Source organism: Oncorhynchus gorbuscha, linkage group LG11 (assembly GCF_021184085.1).
Source record: "Oncorhynchus gorbuscha isolate QuinsamMale2020 ecotype Even-year linkage group LG11, OgorEven_v1.0, whole genome shotgun sequence".
Classification (NCBI taxonomy): Eukaryota; Metazoa; Chordata; class Actinopteri; order Salmoniformes; family Salmonidae; genus Oncorhynchus; species Oncorhynchus gorbuscha.
Window position 1 is genome coordinate 80112894 of NC_060183.1, and position 22370 is coordinate 80135263.

Here is a 22370-nt window from a genome sequence, read left to right on the forward strand (position 1 = left end):
AAAAGTTAACGTATTTGTCTTCGATATTCTACGTTTTTGTATTGTTTTGAGGAGTATCTGACTGAATCCGCTCTATCAATCTGGCCTCTGGACGATATCATGGGACCTCATGAAGAATGCTGCAATCTTTCAACTAATAATCCATAATAATAATAATTAGCCTAATAATAATAATAATAATAATAATAATAATAATAATAAAAAGTCAACAATAGAAAGTCAATTAAAAAAAAAAATAGTTTCCCCTGTCAAGAACCTGATAATACACGCGTCAGTATAGTGGAGGCCTAATTATCTCCAACAGAGTTTCTATCCCGATTACACGCTCGACTGCTACACTGAGAACTTAACTGTGGAGTGTATGGGGAAGCAGTCCATTTAGCTCAGTGGATCAAAATAACACCGTAAACCATACTGTCAGTGACCTGTCTGTCCTGTCAGCTCCGTCTTGAATGCCACACTCGTTTTGGTGGGGTCGCTCAACATTATTTTTGAAAGAGATTTTCTTAGGAAAACAATGGAGGGGAGGGGATGATGAACCTAATAACTCGCTAGCCCGAGGTGCACTGCCCTAGAGGCCGAGACAGGGCAGCTGTAGCCTGATTTATAGCCTCACTTGTCCACTGAGCCACATTCTATTCTCATATATCTCAGAGAATTGAGGGGACACAGATTATCAACGGAAACATATAGGCCTATTAGCCGTAATAGTAGACACTAAGTTTACAATGTTGAATGTAAAACGTTAAAATATGTTGGAATGGCGATTTATTTTAGTGTTGACAATGCAGAATATTCTTTCACGCTAATTGTCAAATAAATTGATGGTTCGTAACCTAGGCTACATATGTACTGTATTTTTATCCCTGCGTATGTAGTTGGTTTGGTGGTGTTGTTATTATTATTATTATATCCTACCATTTTTTGCAACCTCTGTTGTTGTATTTGCTGATGAGGAATATTAATTATTATTTCGGGGGAAATATGTATTATTTTGTGGGGATTATGCAATGGCATTGTTCATACATCTGTAAGTGCATGTGCAAAAGGGCGACAGACGTTAGACCCTTCCGGTTGACAATAATACGATCCTAACGGGAATAGACACAGTATATAGACCTTTATAAACGTTTTACGTGGTCTGGACTAAATAATTAGACCACCAAGATTACATTAATTGTTTTCGCTCTTGACAAATGCAAAAAAAAGTAGCCTAAAAACCTATGGCAATAAATACATTTTTTTGTGGAAAAAAAACACAAAATTAACTTCATTATTTAGTGTCGGTTGATTGATTCGTGTTAAACTAATGCCAATATTATAGCGATCAAATGATCTGTCTGTGGCTTTATTCCTACAAAATGCTTTTCAATCCATTGGCGCGCAGGTTGATTTAATGAATTCAAACAGGAAAATATAGGCCTACGAAATAGCCTAGACAATCCCTCTTCTATTGTCATAGATAGCCTATAGATTGGTATCTGTGAAATGAATTTTAGTGCATTTTAAGGACAAAGGAGACAACTTATGAATATTACATTTTTAGAGACGATATGATTCAGTGGAATAAAGAAGTGATGAAGGGAAAGCATTTCATTTCATAAATCTCCCGTTTTATCTGTGGGTTTATTAATCATGTAGATATGCCATTTCATATAGCGCGAGAGGGGCCCCCACCACCACCTACTACCACTTATGAGGGCTCTCCTCCGCCGGTGACTTCCAATTGGTCCAGGCCTTTGTTGTTATCGGGACCAATCGCCAGGTGAGTCGGTTGTGGGAAGTCGGCGGGCTTGATGCTTTGCTATAGATAATGCAATGGTGGTAAAAGTATGACTTTTATAAAATAATAATGATGAATAATTGTAGGATTTTCTAAAGTATTGACAACACATCATCCTCAATGTGGGATATAGCCTAGAGTAATGAAGTGATAAAATTAATAATGACAAAAATAATACAATTAATAATAATAACAATTATAATAAACGAAATTTAAAAATAAAATGACTAAACATATTCCTATAGTATTTCCAAATGGTCCAAAGTTGAATAATGCCCTCACAGCACCAACATCTGTTGAATAAAAGCCAATGTCACAATTTATTCATAATTCCTGTAGGCCTTACACCCTTAGAAAAAAAGAGTTCCGAAAGGGTTCGGCTGTCCCCATAGGACAACCCTTTTTGGTTCCAGGTAGAGCCCTTGTTGGTTCCAGGTAGGGTTCTACCTGAAAAAGAACCCATTTGGAACCAAAAGGGTTCTACCTGAACAAAAATTGTTATTCAAAGGGTTCTCCTATGGGGACAGCTGAATAAACCCTTTAGGTTCTAGATAGCACCTTTTTTCCCCTAAAAGCGTAGCTATACATTATGCATTGAAGTGCATGTTTGTTTTGGTCCTATACTTAGCCTACATACTTTGCTTCAAATCACCACAGACACGTAGCCTTGTGTTCCATTTAACTTCAAGGGTTCTCGGATTCTCCTTTGGAGGCGGAACGATTCAGTTCCATGGCACTGAACACACAAACAGTGCGCACCAATAGCATCCCGCAGCAGCAGAATAGTGCAGAAAAAGTGGTACTGGGAGGGCAAGGGGAGGGCTTCTCTCCAGTTGCCTCAATCTCGGTTTCGCCCTCTTCAAGAGACTGTTCACTCGGCATGGCACATTCACTTTAACGCTCACTTTGGAAGGAGCCTCTCAACTCGACGTCTCTGGATTTACAGCACTTGCTTATTACTTACATTTCTCTGCAATATTGTTATTTGGGAGTCTGAGAATTCACCAGAAACTCAACGCTTTGCGTCGACGCTAATATATATGTTTCCATCCCGCACGATATAGGGACACGCTAAACCACTCGAAATTGAGTTGGTGACAACCTTAAACCGTTCTTGACAAATGTGTTCCTTCGCTATGTCACGATTTAGTCTGTAACTTAAAACGTTTTTCATTGAACAAACACCAATAGGCTATTTATCACCGCGCAGTAAAAGTACAACAATCCCAAGTCGTGTCTATCAACTACTCTTTCCCCTGGTTTTGCCTCTGCAAAGAAGTTCAGTGTGCAACAAGGAGGGGTTTGGGGTGGAAAAGACCACACTGTCTGTGACCATACATTGTTATGGAAATTGCAACAGGTCTCGAATCATTGGAGAGACGCTTCTCGGCAAGGAATCATTCTGCCTGTTCAAAGATGCTGGACGGTATTAAAATCGAAGATCATTTTAGAACGGGAGCGGCCACTTTGGGCGTTATGATCGGTGAGTTTACGGACGGATGGGACCATATTATCTCTTAATATTCAAAAGTAAAGATACCATCTGATATTTAGATGTCACGGATTCCTTCTCCTAGTCTCATGTTCTAGCCTGTGACGGCAAGGCCTTACAGAACACCTGGCATGCACCTGTAGCAATAAGCTACAAATAAGACGCATTATAGAAATTCAGATTTCATATTGCCTATTCAAATTATGTATGCAAACCCAACAGTAACTTTAACCTAACTATTCTCCTGACATAGATGTTATTGGCAGGTTTAACTAGTGGCAGGTTTAACTGTTGCTTATGCATTATATTTGTGAATAATTTAGTAAGTTTGAGCAACAAAGCTACGCCTACGAATATTGTTTTTTATCTCCCTAACATACATTACAACTTTTTTATTGAGTAGAAAATCCTTGCCGTGTGTGCACTCAATATTATGACATTATGTATGTGAATCTGAAAGGTACAGACATTCAAATGTTCGTTTATCACCCAGGTGCTGAATGCCATCATCAGGCTGTCTGCGAGGGATGTCAGCGGCCTATATCCGACCGATTTCTGATGCGGGTCAACGAATCGTCGTGGCACGAGGAGTGTTTGCAGTGCGCGGTGTGTCAACAGCCGCTTACCACAACTTGCTACTTCAGAGATAGGAAACTCTACTGCAAAATTGACTACCAACAGTAAGCACATATATCTTTCTATTTTCATTGGTAATTGGACCATGGTCGACAATCGAGTGGACTATATAACACCAAACTCGTTTGCCTTTAGCGCGCTCCACATTGGCGCAACTCTTTATCTTCGCATTTTGTATCAAATACATAGTGGGGATTTTTATCTTATACAATCTCTTACTCATGTTTGTGTTCCATAGCTATGTAGCTATGTTTTTCTTTTAATGATCATAGTGTTTGACAATTGTGCTATGTTTGGGCCTATACACCTACTTCATAATTCTTCGAATTAGGCTTTGGAAACTAACCTAGGTTTAGTCCTATTTGCCAGAGAAGTTAGATATATAATGTTAACGATTATTTAAAACACATTTCTGTGTAATTTTAACAATAAAACAGACCTAATTTAGTCTTCAGTTAAACGATACATTCTGTTTCATATTGAAGTCATGCGTTATTATTTGAAGGCCTTCTAAATATATATTTTAAATGTCTTCGTATTTGGTTTTAGTGACTGGGAAATATCACATAGCTATTTTTGGTTTTGTGGTATTGTCATTGAAGTCAAAATCTTACGGTAAAGATTTTGCACAGTGTATGTAGAAATGAAAGTTAAATGAAATCTAATCAGACAGTTTTGACGTTGGGGTTCTATGTCTATAAACCTTGGGGAACTATATGGGGGAAAAATGTGTCTGATATAAGATCGATAACCTATAATCACTGCATCAATTTTTAAAATAAATGGTGTGTTTTAGAAATGTATATAAGATGATCTCTGCAATATAACATTTCTATATTGCCCGTGCTATTCGGGATCCTTGGGACGTCCATACCCCATTGAAGTAGACGTTTTAAAATCGTTAGGTTATAGGTAGTGGTTAGGTTTAGGGAAGAGACGTCCCAAGGATAGAACTAACCATTTCTATACTCGCTGTTGAGTAATTCTCTTTTGTACTTTTCAGAACGAATTCTATGATTATAAAAACAACAATAGGAAGGATAATACATTCTGTCATTGTCAGTAATATTTTATCAAGCTGACAACGCCTTTTATTATTGCAGACAATAAAGTACAAGTATTAGGCTATAAGTATTATAACTATTATTACTATATTATAATAATTATATCCTCTTAATATTACCATGCTATAACCTTTGTGCAGTTATAGCCTAGTTTTATCATTTTGTAGGTTTATGTGGGGTGTTGTGGTGCTGGTGCGGTTGTCTCTATGTATCAAACTATTGGGATTTAACATTTCGTTGTATGTTACATGGTCTAGTTGCATGGTCTCAATAGTTATGAGGTTACAGAATGGTAGAAATGATCAAAACGAAACAAATCAGAAAAAATTAAGACCTAATAATGTGTTCAATGTGTGTGTGCCTTTACTTTGATCGCCATGGAAATCACAGTTGTGATATTAGAAGATATAAATCATGACATTACCAGATATACATAATGATATTAGCAAGTATAAATCCTGTGTAGTTCTGAGGGGCTGCCTCTGGTGGGGTTAGCAGTTAGTATATGTGGGGGCCGTGTGCAGACAGTTTGGGCAGTGTGTAGACAGTGTGGGGTGTTTCTCGTTCTCAGCTCACTGCACTGTTGCTCTTCATGCCTGTCAGTAAGTTTTAAGGGCTCTTTGTCCAAGGGCTTTAAACATTGCTACTTCAATCACTGCGACATTATCGCTCCCTGCTAGAAGTCTGGCAAGGAACAATGGGCGACATCCATTGCCTGTGTCTGTCTGCCATTCAGCAGCCTTCCCCCGACATGATGGCAAGCAGTTTGTAGGAACAATGGGAATTTTCATAGCCGCAGCTCGGAATTCCTTCACCTGAGAAACGCACAGATTCAAGGGCTTTGGCGCATGCATGTTTTTATTTATTTATTTTTAGTATATATTTTTTTTTTACCGCAGGTCAAGAGTGGTGTACTAACGTTACTAGAAGCTATTGCTAATGTTTTGATGACGTACGTCATTGACGTATATGGGGGAGATATTGTAAACGTGTTAGTGGGAAGCTTGCCAATAATATGATCGTGCAAATCAAAAGGTCATGAGATTTATTTAGATGTACTATTCTTTTTTTTGTGATTTACGTGATTTATTTTTTTTAATGACCTGCTGTCATTTTATAGTGTCATATTTGAGGTTTTGGGTAGGCTTTTCTCCTAGAATTTTGTCATTGCGTTCCTACATTTGCTCCTACGAGGATGTTGTTGATCAGCTGAAAGATAGTGCCTTGAGTCTACATTCAGCCTGTGTCGCTGCTGTGAATATTTGTAGTTTAATTCTGGGGTAATGCAAACATTGGCTTAGGCCACGATCAGTCAAAACTAAATCAGATTTTTTTAAAGTTAATATCTGGGCTTGGTGCCCAAACCATAATGAAATGATTTGTAGGCCTCTCTTCAAACTCAAAATCCTCATTATTGTCAAAAAGTTAACTGACTTTATTTTGTATCTCTGTAAGTCTCAATTTAGGATTTAAGGTGATTCACACATTTAATGTAGACTAATAGGCCCGCATTGAAAACATGATATTTGAATGTTTCCATTAGTTTTCTACTGGGATTATTTTCTTGAGAAGTAGTTTGAATAGATTACATGTCACCAAAAGGTGACATTTAAAAAAAAATGTAATCATTACAATAAATAATTACAGCATTTTAAACTTAACTTCCAAAACATTCAAATTGCTTATAACAATCATTTTGAAATATTTATCAGAATAGCTTTGTGTTATGCCAATTGTTGCTTTTAAGTATATATTTTTTTCTCCACATGTTGATGTAATTAAAAAAATATATTTTTAGACTTGTTTATGTGGGTATTGAAACAAAAACAAATTGAATGATGGATTGTAATAACATTATAGTATGCATTTAATGTTGTTTTATCCAGTATTTTCCTTTGTGGTAGTCTAGAGCAGCTAAAAGCAGTGCCCGTCACTGGTCAGGCATGCTAGCTGTGTTCCTGGGGGCTAGTCCAATAGTGAGCAGGATGCCTCTGCATGTTTAACCCTCTCTGTTAAACATCTCCATTTCAAGACACATTTTTACCACTCACACAGCCTTGTCGTAGTACTTGCAGCCTCTTTCAAACACATGACAAGAAATACAATTATCAATTCTCTCGCCTAACTACAAAATAGTGTTTACTCCCAATGATGGGATACTTAGAGATGTCATTCACACTCATTCTCACTTTTTATGGCACTCATTTAAGACACATTAGTCAGACCTAAGGCAAAGCCGGCAGCCCCTGACAGGTCGCTGGAGAGAAGGAAGCAGACAACACACGGTGCACTGTAATTATCTGTAGGCTACTGTAAATCCTAATATTTCCATCCCTCCCCAGCAAACTAAAGTTGGTTCTGTGAAAGTTCCAAGAACATTCGTTAGGTCTCGGCAAATGTTCTCATAACACAACAACTGTCCAGTTTTGGTGATGATTACAGAATATTTGCATAAAACATTCGCCTTATGTCGCAAGAATGTTCCAAGAATGTTCCAAGAATGTTCCAAGAATGTTCCAAGAATGTTCCTAGAATGTTCCTAGAACACATTTCATCTGTTCTTTTAAAGGTTCCCAGAATGTTTCATTAGGTTGTGGTAACATTCTGATGGGAACATTAGGTGAACATCACAAAAGATATCTTCCCAAAACACAAACTGTCCAGTTGAGTGGATTATTCTACAATGTTTTATTATAGGGTGTAAAAAAAAACATTCACCTGATGTTACAAGAATGTTCCCAGGATACATTCAATATGTTCTATAAAGGTTCTCAGAATGTTTCATTAGGTTGTGGGAACAGTCGGGTGGGGAAATCACAAAACATAAGTTCCAAAAAAACACAAACTGCCCATTTGTACAGATGATTCTACTTCTACAATGTTTCTTTTAGGATGCAAGAACGTTCCCAGAGTCTTCTTTATGGTCAATCAGGAATTCCATCCTTCATTAGACATAGCTAACTTAAAAAAAAATATATATATATATTTTTATTTTATTTTTTTACCTTTGTTTAACTAGACAAGTCAGTTAAAACTCTTATTTACAATGAGGGCCTAGGAACAGTGGGTTAACTGCCTTGTTCAGGGGCAGAACGACAGATTTATACCTTTCCGGTTACTGGCCCAACGCTCTACTAGGCTACCTGCCGCCCCACTCAGGAAAATAAGGGTAACTGGGTTGTTCACCCAACCTCTTTATATACTGCATACTTCTGGACCATATTTACAAGGTATCCAAAACTATCAGTTGTTATCTAGGATCACTTTTGCTTTTTTTAAAGTACATTTTTACACAATGTTTTATTTTTTTGTGAGTCTAAATTCTGTATTTCTGACCGTATTTATACGTTTGGATGAAATAAAGCCATCCTTTCTTTTAGTAGAGTATATCTGAGCTTTAATTTCTATTTTTTTTCTTCAAAAGAAACATGAACATGTGGGATTGAACCTGCAATCTTCAGCTCTGCAGTCAGATCATTAACCCTCTGCACCAACAGGGGATAGCTGTGGCCTTGTGGGTTTTCAGCCAAATATGGTCAATCAGGACACAGGTCACAATTTCTGAGTTATTAAAATGTTCCCATCATATTCACATGCTGTGATTTTATAACACTATTTTATAGTTTTCTTTCTTCATCATGTGTTGAAAGTCTTAAGAAATGGGATATTAGTTGGATAGAGATTCCTTTAAATGGCTTTTATTCATGCTTTTTAAAATACAGATTCAGAACCTTCAAACCTGATAAGAAAACTTCTTTACTTTTTTCTGCATTTCAAAAATCACAGCATATGAAGAGGATGGTCACATTTGAATAAGTCATAAATTGTGTTCTGTGTCCTGATTGACCATGTCCGTCTGAAAACCCACAAGGCCACAGCTATCCCATGGTTGCGCATGGGATAGTGAAGACTGTACAATACAGGTGTCCTGTGCAACTGAACTTAAACATTGTATGAATGCCATCACAGCTGATCATGTCCCCACAATGTTACCATAACCTAATCAAACATTCTGGGAACCTTTTTAAAGAACAGACAAAATGTGTTTTGGGAACACTTGTAACATCAGTTGAATTTTTTTTGTTTTTGTACTCAATAGAAACATTGTTGAATTATCTGCACAACTGGACAGTTGTTTTTTGTGTGTTTTGCGAACATATATTTTGTGATTTCCCCCACAATGTTCCCACTAGATTGATTTCCCCCACATAGCCTGGTTCCTCTCTAGGTTTCTTCCTAGGTTTTGGCCTTTCTAGGGAGTTTTTCCTAGCCACCGTGCTTCTACACCTGCATTGCTTGCTGTTTGGGGTTTTAGTCTGGGTTTCTGTACAGCACTTTGAGATATCAGCTGATGTACGACGGGCTTTATAAATACATTTGATTTGATTTCTTTAGGTTGTGGAAATATTCAGGGAACCTTTAAAGAACAAATGAAATGTCTTACAGGAACGTTCTTGCAACATCAGGTGAATGTTTTACACAAACATTCTATATTATTCACTATGAATGGACAGTTTCTTTGTGTTATGAGAACATTTTCCGCAACCTAGCGAATGTTCTGGGAACATTTCAGATAAGTTATTTTGGTTTACTGGGAAAACATTACTGGTACATTGTGTTATTACGTTACCTGGAAACCTAATGAGAACGTTTGGGGAACGTTCTGTGGTGGTTTTTACAAATGTTGTTTACGACATTTTAGTGAACGTTAGGAGAACACTATCTTTTGTTGTAAAAATATAAATATTCATCAAAAACATCTGAATTGGGATGTTATCGTCCTGATGTTAAATAAAACTTAAGTAGGAAGTTTATGTTCCTGCTTTGGCCGTGTTGACACCTTCATTCACTCTGTAAATGGTTTTAATTCACAAGTGGCTTTTGGGGGTTTGTTTCTGAACATTTTACTTCATGTGTTTTATGTTGTTGTGTGTCCCTTTGAGCCGCCAAATGATTTCTGATTAATGCCACTATGCTATTTCTCGACCACACTGTGAGCTTCTTTTACAAGTTGTGTCAAATGGAACATTTAGTAGCTGCCTAAATATTAGAGCAGCTCTCTACTCACAGGTCGGAGTCTACTCTTTAAACTAGTTCTGCAGCTGTTGCAGTTCTAGGCTAATTGCAATACTATTATGTGTCGAAAATATATTTAGTTTCTGGACTTTATACCTGGATAAGGTTTGTCAACAGGCTACTTTTGAAAATGTGTTTCGTAACATTATTTCACCTCTGGGGAGAATCTGTTCTGGGACATTTCTGTGAAGTTGTACCCCTGTACCCCATAATGATTTGCATGGATTGAAACTTTGATGAAATACCTGCATCTTATTCAATATAACAATAATACAAATAATATATGGCAAACAATTGTATTTGTGCATTTTACATTTTACGTATGGGTGGCCCCAGCGGCGATCAAACCCGTGGCCTTTGGCGTTGGAAATGCCTTGCTCTACCTTCCTAGCCGCACAGCGCCACATATTTGATTGTATCTTGTGAGAAAATGGCAATACATTTTAATATTTTTACGTGAGCATGAGATGAGACTGTGTGCTGGGGACTGTGTGCTGGGGGAGAGTAGACAGTGATGTCATTTCACCATAGAATAACACAGAGCTGCTCCAAACCTCACCAAGGCTAACATGTGGGCTCCAGCCAATTGGGGTTTAGGATGTCTCCCTGGCAACCAGGCGACTATGCAGCAGGCTTTGCGTGAAATTTGGAGAGGAATTCCGTGTGTGTGTGTGTGTGTGTGTGTGACTTTGAGAGTCATTTATTTGTTTTCAGAACAAAGGGAGAAAGCAGAATAATCCTAATAATAAATTCAATATCAGTATTTTTGGTCACCATCTTTCCAGAACACAAAAGCAGATCCTTCGTTGAGAATAATAGTTGAAGTGCATCTCAACGGATTAAATTATTGTTTGTAAATGTTGGATGGTATCCCACTAAACATTTCCAACCTCCATGTACAGTACAGTGCCTTCAGAAAGTATTCACACCCCTTGTTGTTAGAAAGTGAGATTAAAATGGATTTGATTGTCATTTTTGTTGTCAATGATCTACCCAATATACTCTGTAATGTCAAAGTGGAAGATAACTCTATAGCATTTGTATAAAAAAAAACACTAATATGTCTTGGTTAGATAAGTATTCAACCCCCTGACTCAAACACATGTTAGAATCACCTTTGGCAGCTATTATTACAGCTGTGAGTCTTTCTGGGTAAGACTCTAAGAGCTTTGGACACCTGGATTGTACAATATTTGCACATTATTATTTAATACATTCTTCAATCTCTGTCAAGTTGGTTGTTGATCATTGTTAGACTCTAGTCTTGCCATAGATTTTCAAGACTATTTAAGTGAAAACTGTAACTAGACCACTAAGGAACATTCAATGTCATCTTGGTAAGCAACTCCAGTGTATATTTGGCCTTGTGTTTTAGTTTATTGTCCTGCTGAAAGGTACATTTGTCTCCCGGTGTCTATTGGAAAGCAAACTGAACCAAGTTTTCCTCTAGGATTTTGCCTTTGCTTAGCTCTATTCTGTTTCTTTTTATCATAAAATAAACTCCCTATGACAAGCATACCCATAACATGAAGCAGCCACCATCCTTGAAAATATGAAGAGGTACCCATCAGTGATGTGTTATGTTGGATTTGCCCCAAACATAACGCTTTGTGTTCAGGACATAAAGCTCATTACTTTGCCACGTTTTTAGCAGTTTTACTTTAGTGCCTTATTGCAAACAGGATGCATGTTTCTAAATATGTTTCATTCTGTACAAGCTTCCTTCTTTTCACTGTTAGTTAGGTTAGTATTTTAGAGTAACTATAATGTTGTTGATTCATCCTCAGTTTTCTCCTATCACAGCCATTCAACTCTGTAACTGTTTTAAAATCACCATTGGCCTCATGGTAAAATCCCTGAGCGGTTTCCTTCCTCTCCGGCAACTGAGTTAGGAAGGACGACTGTATCTTTGTAATGACAGGTTGTATTGATACACCTTCCAAAGTGTAATTAATAACTCAAAGGGATATTCAATGTGTGTTTTTAAAAATATTTTTTATACCTATCTACTAATAGGTGCCCTTCTTTGTGAGGCAATGGAAAACCTCCCTGGTCTTTGTGGTTGAATCTGTTTTGAAATGCACTGCTTGACTGAGGGACCTTACAGATAATTGTATGTGTGGGGTACAGAGATTGCACACACAGTGAGTCCATGCAACTTTTATTATTTGTTAAGCAAAGTTTACTCCTAAACATATTTATGCTTTGCCATGACAAAGGGGATGAATACTTATTGACTCAAGACATTTTGGGATTTTTATTTTTTAATTAATTAGTACAATTTTCTAAAAACATAATTCCACTTTGAGGGTATTGTGTGTAGGCCAGTGAAAACAAATCTACATTTGATCTATTGTAAATTCAGGCTGTAACATAACAAAATGTGTAAAAAGCCACAGGGTGTGAATTCTTACGGAAGGCACTGCATTTTCTGGTTGTGACTGATCCTGACGTGGAAAGCTGTAGCTCCTGACGATTGTTCCCCTGGCGATGGAATTCTAGGGGCGCTTTGTCCGTTGGGACAGGGCTCCGAACCCAACCGACTCTCTTATAGCTATGTTTATATTACTTCTGCTCAGAAAATATTTCTCAGTTTACAGAGACAACAGAGCAACCCTCCTTCTAGAACAGTAAATAAAATAAAAAACACTTAATTAATAAGGAGGAAGATTTTTTTTTTGTTGCAGTTTTCTCTGAATGAAATGCCATATTTGTCACTCATTTAAATTCAGGCAGATTTGACAGGGCACGTTCAGTTTTAGTAAACCCTCAACACGTCTTGAGTGGTTGACGCTGAAAAGAGCAAGCGAACACAGTTGACCAGTCCTGAACACACACATCCCTCGTGGGTGATGATGCTCTTTGTTGTGCTGATGGGGACTTTTTGTGGTCAGTGGCCATTAGCGAATCCTTCTTTTTTAAATGTTGTTTTTTAATTAACTAGAGCTCAGGACCCCGGTTTTAAATGCTGACTAAGAAGATTTTTTTGACCTGCATGCATGTTTTTAAGACGACACTATCCTTGACCCCCCCCCCCATGTCTTATCCACCCACAGGGGGAGAAACAATATTTATACATCTACTCTATTTGAGCGTGGTAGGCTTTTGACTATGGTCCATCAACCAATTCAGGCCCTTTCTTAGGGACTGTTGGGTTCTATGGTTATGTGGAGATTTTCAGGGATGTTCTCTTTACGTGAAGAGATTAGAGCGTCTCCTGTACTTTTTGGCCAGTTGTACTGGATTGTTAGCAAACACAGAAAGCCCTGAGGTATTTGCACATCAGTCTATGAGAGGTTATTTCAGAAAGAGCAAGTAATATATGCCTTTTAGCAGACGCTTTTATCCAAAGCGACTTACAGTCATGTGTGCATACATTCTACGTATGGGTGGTCCCGGGGATCGAACCCACTACCCTGGCGTTACAAGCGCCATGCTCTACCAACTGAGCTACAGAAGGAGAGCATTTAGCTGTTAAATCAAATAATTACACAGAGTGATTTGAAGAAAAAGTTATCTTTTTAATCTATCTATCTATAAAAATAACATTTTAGTAAACCCGCAACATGTCTTGAGGGTTGATGCTGAAAAGAGCAAGCAAACACAGTTTAGCAAAATGCTCTTTTCAGCATCAAACACATGTTGAGGGTTTACTAAAATGTTATTTATATATATATATATATATAGAGAGAGATGTATCTATTCAGAAGAAAATAGCCCAAGTTAGCAGCTTGTACAATATTGACAAGATATTGCTTCAGCTTGCCTGGCCTCTGGCTCAGCAGTGTGTTTAGCGTAGCTTTAGCTTGGGCGTGCTCAGTAAGGAAGTATCTAGTTTCATATCAACACATCCTTCTCAGTCCTACCATCCAAGTGTGGTGACGCAATTATCTATCATTCCATAATGTGCGTAGTTTTCACTCTTCATTTTTTATATTGGGCTGTTTTTCTGCTTCTGTACCAAACCACTCAGTTGTTTTGGACGCCATCTTGTTGGTGACAAGATGATCCTCACGTTCTTTTATTTGTGTTGACAGGATACATGCATTTTTATTTTATTTTAGTGTGCAAGGTACAATTTTGTTGACAAATCGTTGGCTGGTCTCCAAATTTTTTTTTTCTTAGTTTTTTAAGGACACTCCAAAATTACTAGTAAGCATCATCCAAAATACGGTGCCGGATGTTTACAGATTTTTGGCAGTAATGAGAATCAGTTTCAGAAACCACTTTTCTTTTACGGTTTATTTATGACAGTACAAAATTATTCATAATTATTATTTTTTCGCTTTTCTCAAAATTGTCTGTCACAGAGCACTTAACAAACGGTCCAGACCAAAAGGTCCAGACCAAAAGGTCCAGACCAAAAGGTCCAGACCAAAAGGTCCAGACCAAAAGGTCCAGAACCCCCCTGAAGTCATTTGACACTCGAAACAACACAGCCTCTTCCTCCCTGAAGGCCTGACAACCTCAACGTGACTGTTTATGTGTTAATACAATAGTTTGAATAGCCCATTCCTGACCCTGTCAGCGAGAGCGATCCATCCCGCTAACGAGAAAAGGAGCACGGTGTCACAGATACAGGATGAAGACTCCCATGTAATATTGTACCAATTGCTTTACTGTAAAAATATATATATTTTACCAGGTAAGTTGACAGAGAACACATTCTCTTCTACAGCAACAACCGGGTGAAGAGTTAAATGGGGGGGAGGAGAGGGGGGATGAATGAACCAACTGAAAGCCGGGGATGATCAGGTGGCCACGATGGGGATCAGATTGGGAATTTAGCCAAGACACCGGGGTTAACACCCCTGCTCTTACGATACGTGCCATGGGATCTTTAGTCACCACAGAGTCAATCAACAAGTGCATGACACTCAGCTTCAATGCACACAAGATATTCAAGAGTCCACTGTTCATTATTTTATTCAATTTCACAATCTTGACTGGGTAGTGAGTTGTCTTCTGTAGAAATATTGAGCAGGAATGCAACCCTCGATTCCTGTGAAGACAGACAATGACATACAAAGCTCCTACCTCTGTAAGTCACTCTTACTTACAGGCAAATATTAGTAAAATGACTTGGATCCCCCCCAATATCATTCAGGCAACGTGACGTTTCTGTAAGATTCTGTAAGATCTTCCTGTTTTCTCTGGATGGCCCTTTTTCGAACACACATGTGGAATGGAGGCAGGGAGCTAGCCTTCTCCCACTTCCTGTACGTTATCTCCCCCCCCCCCTCCGTAGTGGAATGCTTCTCCAAATACAGCGGCCCACCTCTTCTTCCACCGGGGTGCGAGGAGTAGCTGTCACCACTGTGGCAAGTGCTGCCATGCCGACACTGTGTACCCAAAGCCCCGTTCTCGCGCCCAGACGCCACATTCTACCAGCGTGTGGAGACGCAGGCACAACCTGACAGAGCCCCCCCCCCCCCCACGAGAGTATTTGAGTAGAGGGACTGCTCCTTGCCCATAGCCACGTAACTACGGGTGGCATAAACACTTAACTGTGAGTGGCATAAACACTTAACTGTGGGTGGCATAAACACTTAACTGTGAGTGGCATAAACACTTAACTGTGGGTGGCATAAACACTTAACTGTGAGTGGCATAAACACTTAACTGTGGGTGGCATAAACACTTAACTGTGGGTGGCATAAACACTTAACTGTGAGTGGCATAAACACTTAACTGTGGGTGGCATAAACACTTAACTGTGGGTGGCATAAACACTTAACTGTGGGTGGCATAAACACTTAACTGTGAGTGGCATAAACACTTAACTGTGGGTGGCATAAACACTTAACTGTGGGTGGCATAAACACTTAACTGTGGGTGGCATAAACACTTAACTGTGAGGCATAAATTGTTTGTGATTAATGACAATCCACTATCACCATAAACTACTTGAGTTACATGTTAACTAACCCATAAGAGACTGGGTAACATGTTAACTAACCCATAAGAGACTGGGTAACATGTTAACCCATAAGAGACTGGGTAACATGTTAACTAACCCATAAGAGACTGGGTAACATGTTAACCCATAAGAGACTGGGTAACATGTTAACTAACCCATAAGAGACTGGGTAACATGTTAACTAACCCATAAGAGACTGGGTAACATGTTAACTAACCCATAAGAGACTGGGTAACATGTTAACTAACCCATAAGAGACTGGGTAACATGTTAACTAACCCATAAGAGACTGAGTTACATGTTAACTAACCCATAAGAGACTGGGTTACATGTTAACTAACCCATAAGAGACTGGGTAACATGTTAACTAACCCATAAGAGACTGGGTAACATGTTAACTAACCCATAAGAGACTGGGTAACATGTTAACTAACCCATAAGAGACTGGGTAACATGTTAACTAACCCATAAGAGACTGGGTAACATGTTAACTAACCCATAAGAGACTGGGTAACATGTTAACTAACCCATAAGAGACTGGGTAACATGTTAACTAACCCATAAGAGACTGGGTAACATGTTAACTAACCCATAAGAGACTGGGTAACATGTTAACTAACCCATAAGAGACTGGGTAACATGTTAACTAACCCATAAGAGACTGGGTAACATGTTAACCCATAAGAGACTGGGTAACATGTTAACTAACCCATAAGAGACTGGGTAACATGTTAACTAACCCATAAGAGACTGGGTAACATGTTAACTAACCCATAAGAGACTGGGAACATGTTAACCCATAAGAGACTGGGTAACATGTTAACTAACCCATAAGAGACTGGGTAACATGTTAACCCATAAGAGACTGAGTAACATGTTAACCCATAAGAGACTGGGTAACACGTTAACCCATAAGAGATGAGAGAGAGACTGGGTAACATGTTAACCCATAAGAGATGAGAGAGAGACTGGGTAACATGTTAACCCATAAGAGACTGGGTAACATGTTAACCCATAAGAGATGAGAGAGAGACTGGGTAACATGTTAACCCATAAGAGACTGGGAACATGTTAACCCATAAGAGACTGGGTTGCATGTTAACCCATAAGAGACTGGGAACATGTTAAACCATAAGAGACTGGGTAACATGTTAACCCATAAGAGACTGGGTAACATGTTAACTAACCCATAAGAGACTGGGTAACATGTTAACCCATAAGAGACTGGGTAACATGTTAACCCATAAGAGACTGGGAACATGTTAACCCATAAGAGACTGGGTAACATGTTAACTAACCCATAAGAGACTGGGTAACATGTTAACCCATAAGAGACTGGGTAACATGTTAACCCATAAGAGACTGGGTAACATGTTAACCCATAAGAGACTGGGTAACATGTTAACCCATAAGAGACTGGGTAACATGTTAACCCATAAGAGACTGGGAACATGTTAACCCATAAGAGACTGGGTAACATGTTAACCCATAAGAGACTGGGTAACATGTTAACCCATAAGAGACTGGGTAACATGTTAACCCATAAGAGACTGGATAACATGTTAACTAACCCATAAGAGACTGGATAACATGTTAACCCATAAGAGACTGGGTAACATGTTAACTAACCCATAAGAGACTGGATAACATGTTAACTAACCCATAAGAGACTGGATAACATGTTAACCCATAAGAGATGTGAGACTACTCTGAGCTATCACTGATAGCCCCTAACGCCTGCCCCCAACCTTCCCACTTTTTCATATACCCCCTCTTCATCTTCTAATGAGATTAGGTTACCCCATGTTTCTGTAGCAGCTGACTGACACTGATCTGTAATTTTATCACTAACTGTGACACTAAGCTCCCCTCCGCTTTGTCCTCAACGGAGGGGCAACGGAAGACCGGGCTCCTAATCCCCTTATTTGTGTCAAGCACAGAGGAAAATGGTGGAAAGAACAGTTCAGAATGGGTTGGGGCTCTATAATTACGCCCCACACCCCCCAACCAACAAAACTCTCCTTGGCCAAATGAGCATGAGAATTATATCCCCTCTGGTGCACTTCCAACACCCAGCTCTGCCAAGAGTATTGATTTGGCTAAATTCCCTGAAGTATCTTTTCATCGTTTGGTGTTGGGGCCTTTTTCATATTTCCAGTTTTTTTTTAAAAGTCAGTGGTTGCCAGTTCTGTCTTTTGTTCTTTTCAGTTAGACTCTTCTTTTTTTTTAAAGTCAGTGGTTGCCAGTTCTGTCTTTTGTTCTTTTCAGTTAGACTCTTTTCAGTTAGACTCTTCTTTTTTTTTAAAGTCAGTGGTTGCCAGTTCTGTCTTTTGTTCTTTTCAGTTAGACTCTTCTTTTTTTTTAAAGTCAGTGGTTGCCAGTTCTGTCTTTTGTTCTTTTCAGTTAGACTCTTCTTTTTTTTTAAGTCAGTGGTTGCCAGTTCTGTCTTTTGTTCTTTTCAGTTAGACTCTTCTTTTTTTTTTTCTTAAAAAAAAAAAAAAAATCCTGGCTTTGCCAATATTGCTTTTAAATTCTAGATCTCCCTCTTTCTCTCTTCAGGTTGATACGGTGTACTTGAAGGATGAAAGGAAGGAGTTTGCTCTCACTCTCTGTGAGAGTGTATTTGATGATTCCACTCTCTGTGAGAGTGTATTTGTATTTGATGATTTACTCTATGCTATATTAATACCATAGACTTGGAGAAAAAAATTGTAGGCCAACCTCCTCTTCCACGGTTCATTGAAGGCCAACCTCCTTTTCCACGGTTCATTGAAGGCCAACCTCCTCTTCCACGGTTCATTGAAGGCCAACCTCCTCTTCCACGGTTCATTGAAGGCCAACCTCCTCTTCCACGGTTCATTGAAGGCCAACCTCCTCTTCCACGGTTCATTGAAGGCCAACCTCCTCTTCCACGGTTCATTGAAGGCCAACCTCCTCTTCCACGGTTCATTGAAGGCCAACCTCCTCTTCCACGGTTCATTGAAGGCCAACCTCCTCTTCCACGGTTCATTGAAGGCCAACCTCCTCTTCCACGGTTCATTGAAGGCCAACCTCCTCTTCCACGGTTCATTGAAGGCCAACCACCTCTTCCACGGTTCATTGAAGGCCAACCTCCTCTTCCACGGTTCATTGAAGGCCAACCTCCTCTTCCACTGTTCATTGAAGGCCAACCTCCTCTTCCACGGTTCATTGTAGGCCAACCTCCTCTTCCACGGTTCATTGAAGGCCAACCTCCTCTTCCACAGTTCATTGAAGGCCAACCTCCTCTTCCACGGTTCATTGAAGGCCGACCTCCTCTTCCACTGTTCATTGAAGGCCAACCTCCTCTTCCACGGTTCATTGAAGGCCAACCTCCTCTTCCACGGTTCATTGAAGGCCAACCTCCTCTTCCACGGTTCATTGAAGGCCAACCTCCTCTTCCACGGTTCATTGAAGGCCAACCTCCTCTTCCACGGTTCATTGAAGGCCAACCTCCTCTTCCACTGTTCATTGAAGGCCAACCTCCTCTTCCACAGTTCATTGAAGGCCAACCTCCTCTTCCACAGTTCATTGAAGGCCAACCTCCTCTTCCACGGTTCATTGAAGGCCGACAGCGAGAAATATCATGAATTCAAATTAAGGTTAAAATATATATATATATATATATATATATATATATAAATCTGTTGCTGGAAATACTGCCGTTAAAGTGAACAGAGGTGTATAGGGAGATGTGTTTGGATAGTGGTCAACGGTCTGCCATCACCACATTTGGCAAATATCATGATAAACACAAAGGCCTTGCCCCCCCCCACCTGTCGCTTCCAGGAATGCCGCAGGAAAGCCCCCTCTCGCTGGTTTTTCTTTGAGTACAGTGCCTTGAAATGGACTGGAAGGTGTCTCTTCAAGATGCCACTCTTTCTGTATGGAGCCTCTGCAGTCTGCACTCGCTGTACGGTCCTATACTCCCCTTTATGGACCTGGGCATCGTACATTCCTTTGTACACACACCCTGGTTGGTCATGTTTCCAGGTGGGGGAGTCCACCCATGGAAGGAGTTTTATGGGGGGAGTTTATTTATTTATTTGGCCTTTCTAGAGAGTTTTTCTTAGCCACCCTGCTTCTACACCTGCATTGCTTGTTGTTTTGGGTTTTAGGCTGGCTTTCTGTACAGCACTTTGAGATATCAGCTGATGTAAGAAGGGCTTTATAAATACATTTGATTTGATTGATTTACACCTCCAAGTGTTTTGGAAGTCTGTTAGGGCAAAATACCAGATACACGGAAACAAATGTCGTTACTCTAAAAGTCCCATGAGGTGGCCTGATTTTCAGATACGTCATGTGAACAGGACAATCAGGGAAATGGTTCTTATTGCAAAGCATGTAAATGTTATTGAAACAAACTATTTATATTCATCTGACTATACACAATAATTGTATTATTGTGTGTCATGTAACCTGTGAGCTCATTGGCTTCCTCTCAGTTCTGTTGGGGAAGCAGGTGGTCTAACGGAGCCTTGGTATGGCGTCTACCTCCCCAAACCCTCTGCACCACCGACTCCTCCACATTGAGCTTCAATTCGTCTTCATGTGAGTTAAAGAGACAAAGTTTTTTTGAGAAAAGACGTAGTTGCAAAAACCCCGTTATCGTACGTCATTATTGCACATTTTAGACTCAAATAAAAGAGAAGTTAAGGAGTCTTAAGGAGGAATTTATTGTGAAATCTTTGTAGCTTTTTGGAAAATTATCCGCGTAGCTGTAGACTTCACATGACTAGTGAGGATATACGGCCTCTGACACCTTTTTCACTTTTTATATATTACGGTGGATTCTGTTGCTAGGAAATCGGTGTAGATTTCTGCACAAAGCGTCTCCTTGCGACCTCAGACACTCCACTTTATCTTCCTTCTGTCTGGCTACGTGTTCCTCCCTGTTACACAAGACGATAAAGCCTGTCAGTGAAACTGTGGAGCCTCTTAAATGTTTTGCTATCTGCCCCCTCTGTCCAAGCCAACCATAATTCATTAGTAAACGAGAAGGCATGCAGGGTGTCACATTGTAAAAATTAACAGCTTTGTTTTATTAGAAACCAAAAGATCTAGAGTGTTCTCCATCTATCAAAGGGAAGGAAGTGTACCAGGGAGTACATCCAGGACCCGGGCACAGCGGGCTGTCGGGAACTCTAAATATGCTCCATCCCTCTTGGAGTGCGAAGCAGAGGGGAATAAACGCTCAGTAAACCCAAAGAAACAACACTGGGACCAGCAATAGCTCCTTTAAACTCTCTCTGTTTGGGTATTGCAGGGCTCCATTAAACTCTCTCTGTTTGGGTATTGCAGGGCTCCTTTAAACTCTCTCTGTTTGGGTATTGCAGGGCTCCTTTAAACTCTATCTGTTTGGGTATTGCAGGGCTCCTTTAAACTCTCTCTGTTTGGGTATTGCAGGGCTCCTTTAAACTCTATCTGTTTGGGTATTGCAGGGCTCCTTTAAACTCTATCTGTTTGGGTATTGCAGGGCTCCTTTAAACTCTCTCTGTTTGGGTATTGCAGGGCTCCTTTAAACTCTATCTGTTTGGGTATTGCAGGGCTCCTTTAAACTCTCTCTGTTTGGGTATTGCAGGGCTCCTTTAAACTCTATCTGTTTGGGTATTGCAGGGCTCCTTTAAACTCTCTCTGTTTGGGTATTGCAGGGCTCCTTTAAACTCTCTCTGTTTGGGTATTGCAGGGCTCCTTTAAACTCTCTCTGTTTGGGTATTGCAGGGCTCCTTTAAACTCTCTCTGTTTGGGTATTGCAGGGCTCCTTTAAACTCTCTCTGTTTGGGTATTGCAGGGCTCCTTTAAACTCTCTCTGTTTGGGTATTGCAGGGCTCCTTAAGTATTGCAACTGATCACCAACCACTCTCATGGCAAAAAAACAAAAACAACCCTCAGTGAACATTTTGCAGATAGGCTTTCATCGCCTCCCGAGCCACTTCAGTCAACCCTTGCCCCGACACCACTCCTCCTCCCCTCACCCCATGCTCCTCTAACTCAAGTGATTTGTGCCACAGGTCCTCTGACCCCAATGGAGCTTGAAAAATAAGAGTTTTTATTGAGTAGATCTAAATAAATAGAGCTGCATAGGGAGGGAGGGGCTTGGTGTCTGGTCAATATGGGGAGGGAGGGGCTTGGTGTCTGGTTAATATGGGGAGGGAGGGGCTTGGTGTCTGGTTAATATGGGGAGGGAGGGGCTTGGTGTCTGGTTAATATGGGGAGGGAGGGGCTTGGTGTCTGGTTAATATGGGGAGGGGGATGGGGGGGCTTGGTGTCTGGTTAATATGGGGAGGGAGGGGCTTGGTGTCTGGTTAATATGGGGAGGGAGGGGCTTGGTGTCTGGTTAATATGGGGAGGGAGGGGCTTGGTGTCTGGTTAATATGG

The 22370-nt window shown here is 39.9% G+C and overlaps 1 protein-coding gene across 2 annotated transcripts in view; it reads left to right on the forward strand.

Moving 5' to 3' along the window:
- The first annotated feature begins 1666 nt into the window (after positions 1-1666).
- The window catches only part of LOC124047978 (LIM/homeobox protein LMX-1.2-like), a 111931-nt gene continuing 91227 nt past the window's right edge, over positions 1667-22370 (forward strand). Inside the window, exons 1-2 of one of the 2 annotated variants that reach the window (XM_046368338.1) lie at positions 1667-1765; positions 3769-3955. In XM_046368338.1, coding sequence (XP_046224294.1) covers positions 3834-3955 — 122 coding nt within the window. In that variant the 5' untranslated portion in view covers positions 1667-1765; positions 3769-3833. Of the gene's footprint in view, positions 1766-3045; positions 3267-3768; positions 3956-22370 lie in introns of those variants that run through there. The other variant, XM_046368337.1, reaches the window with a different exon arrangement.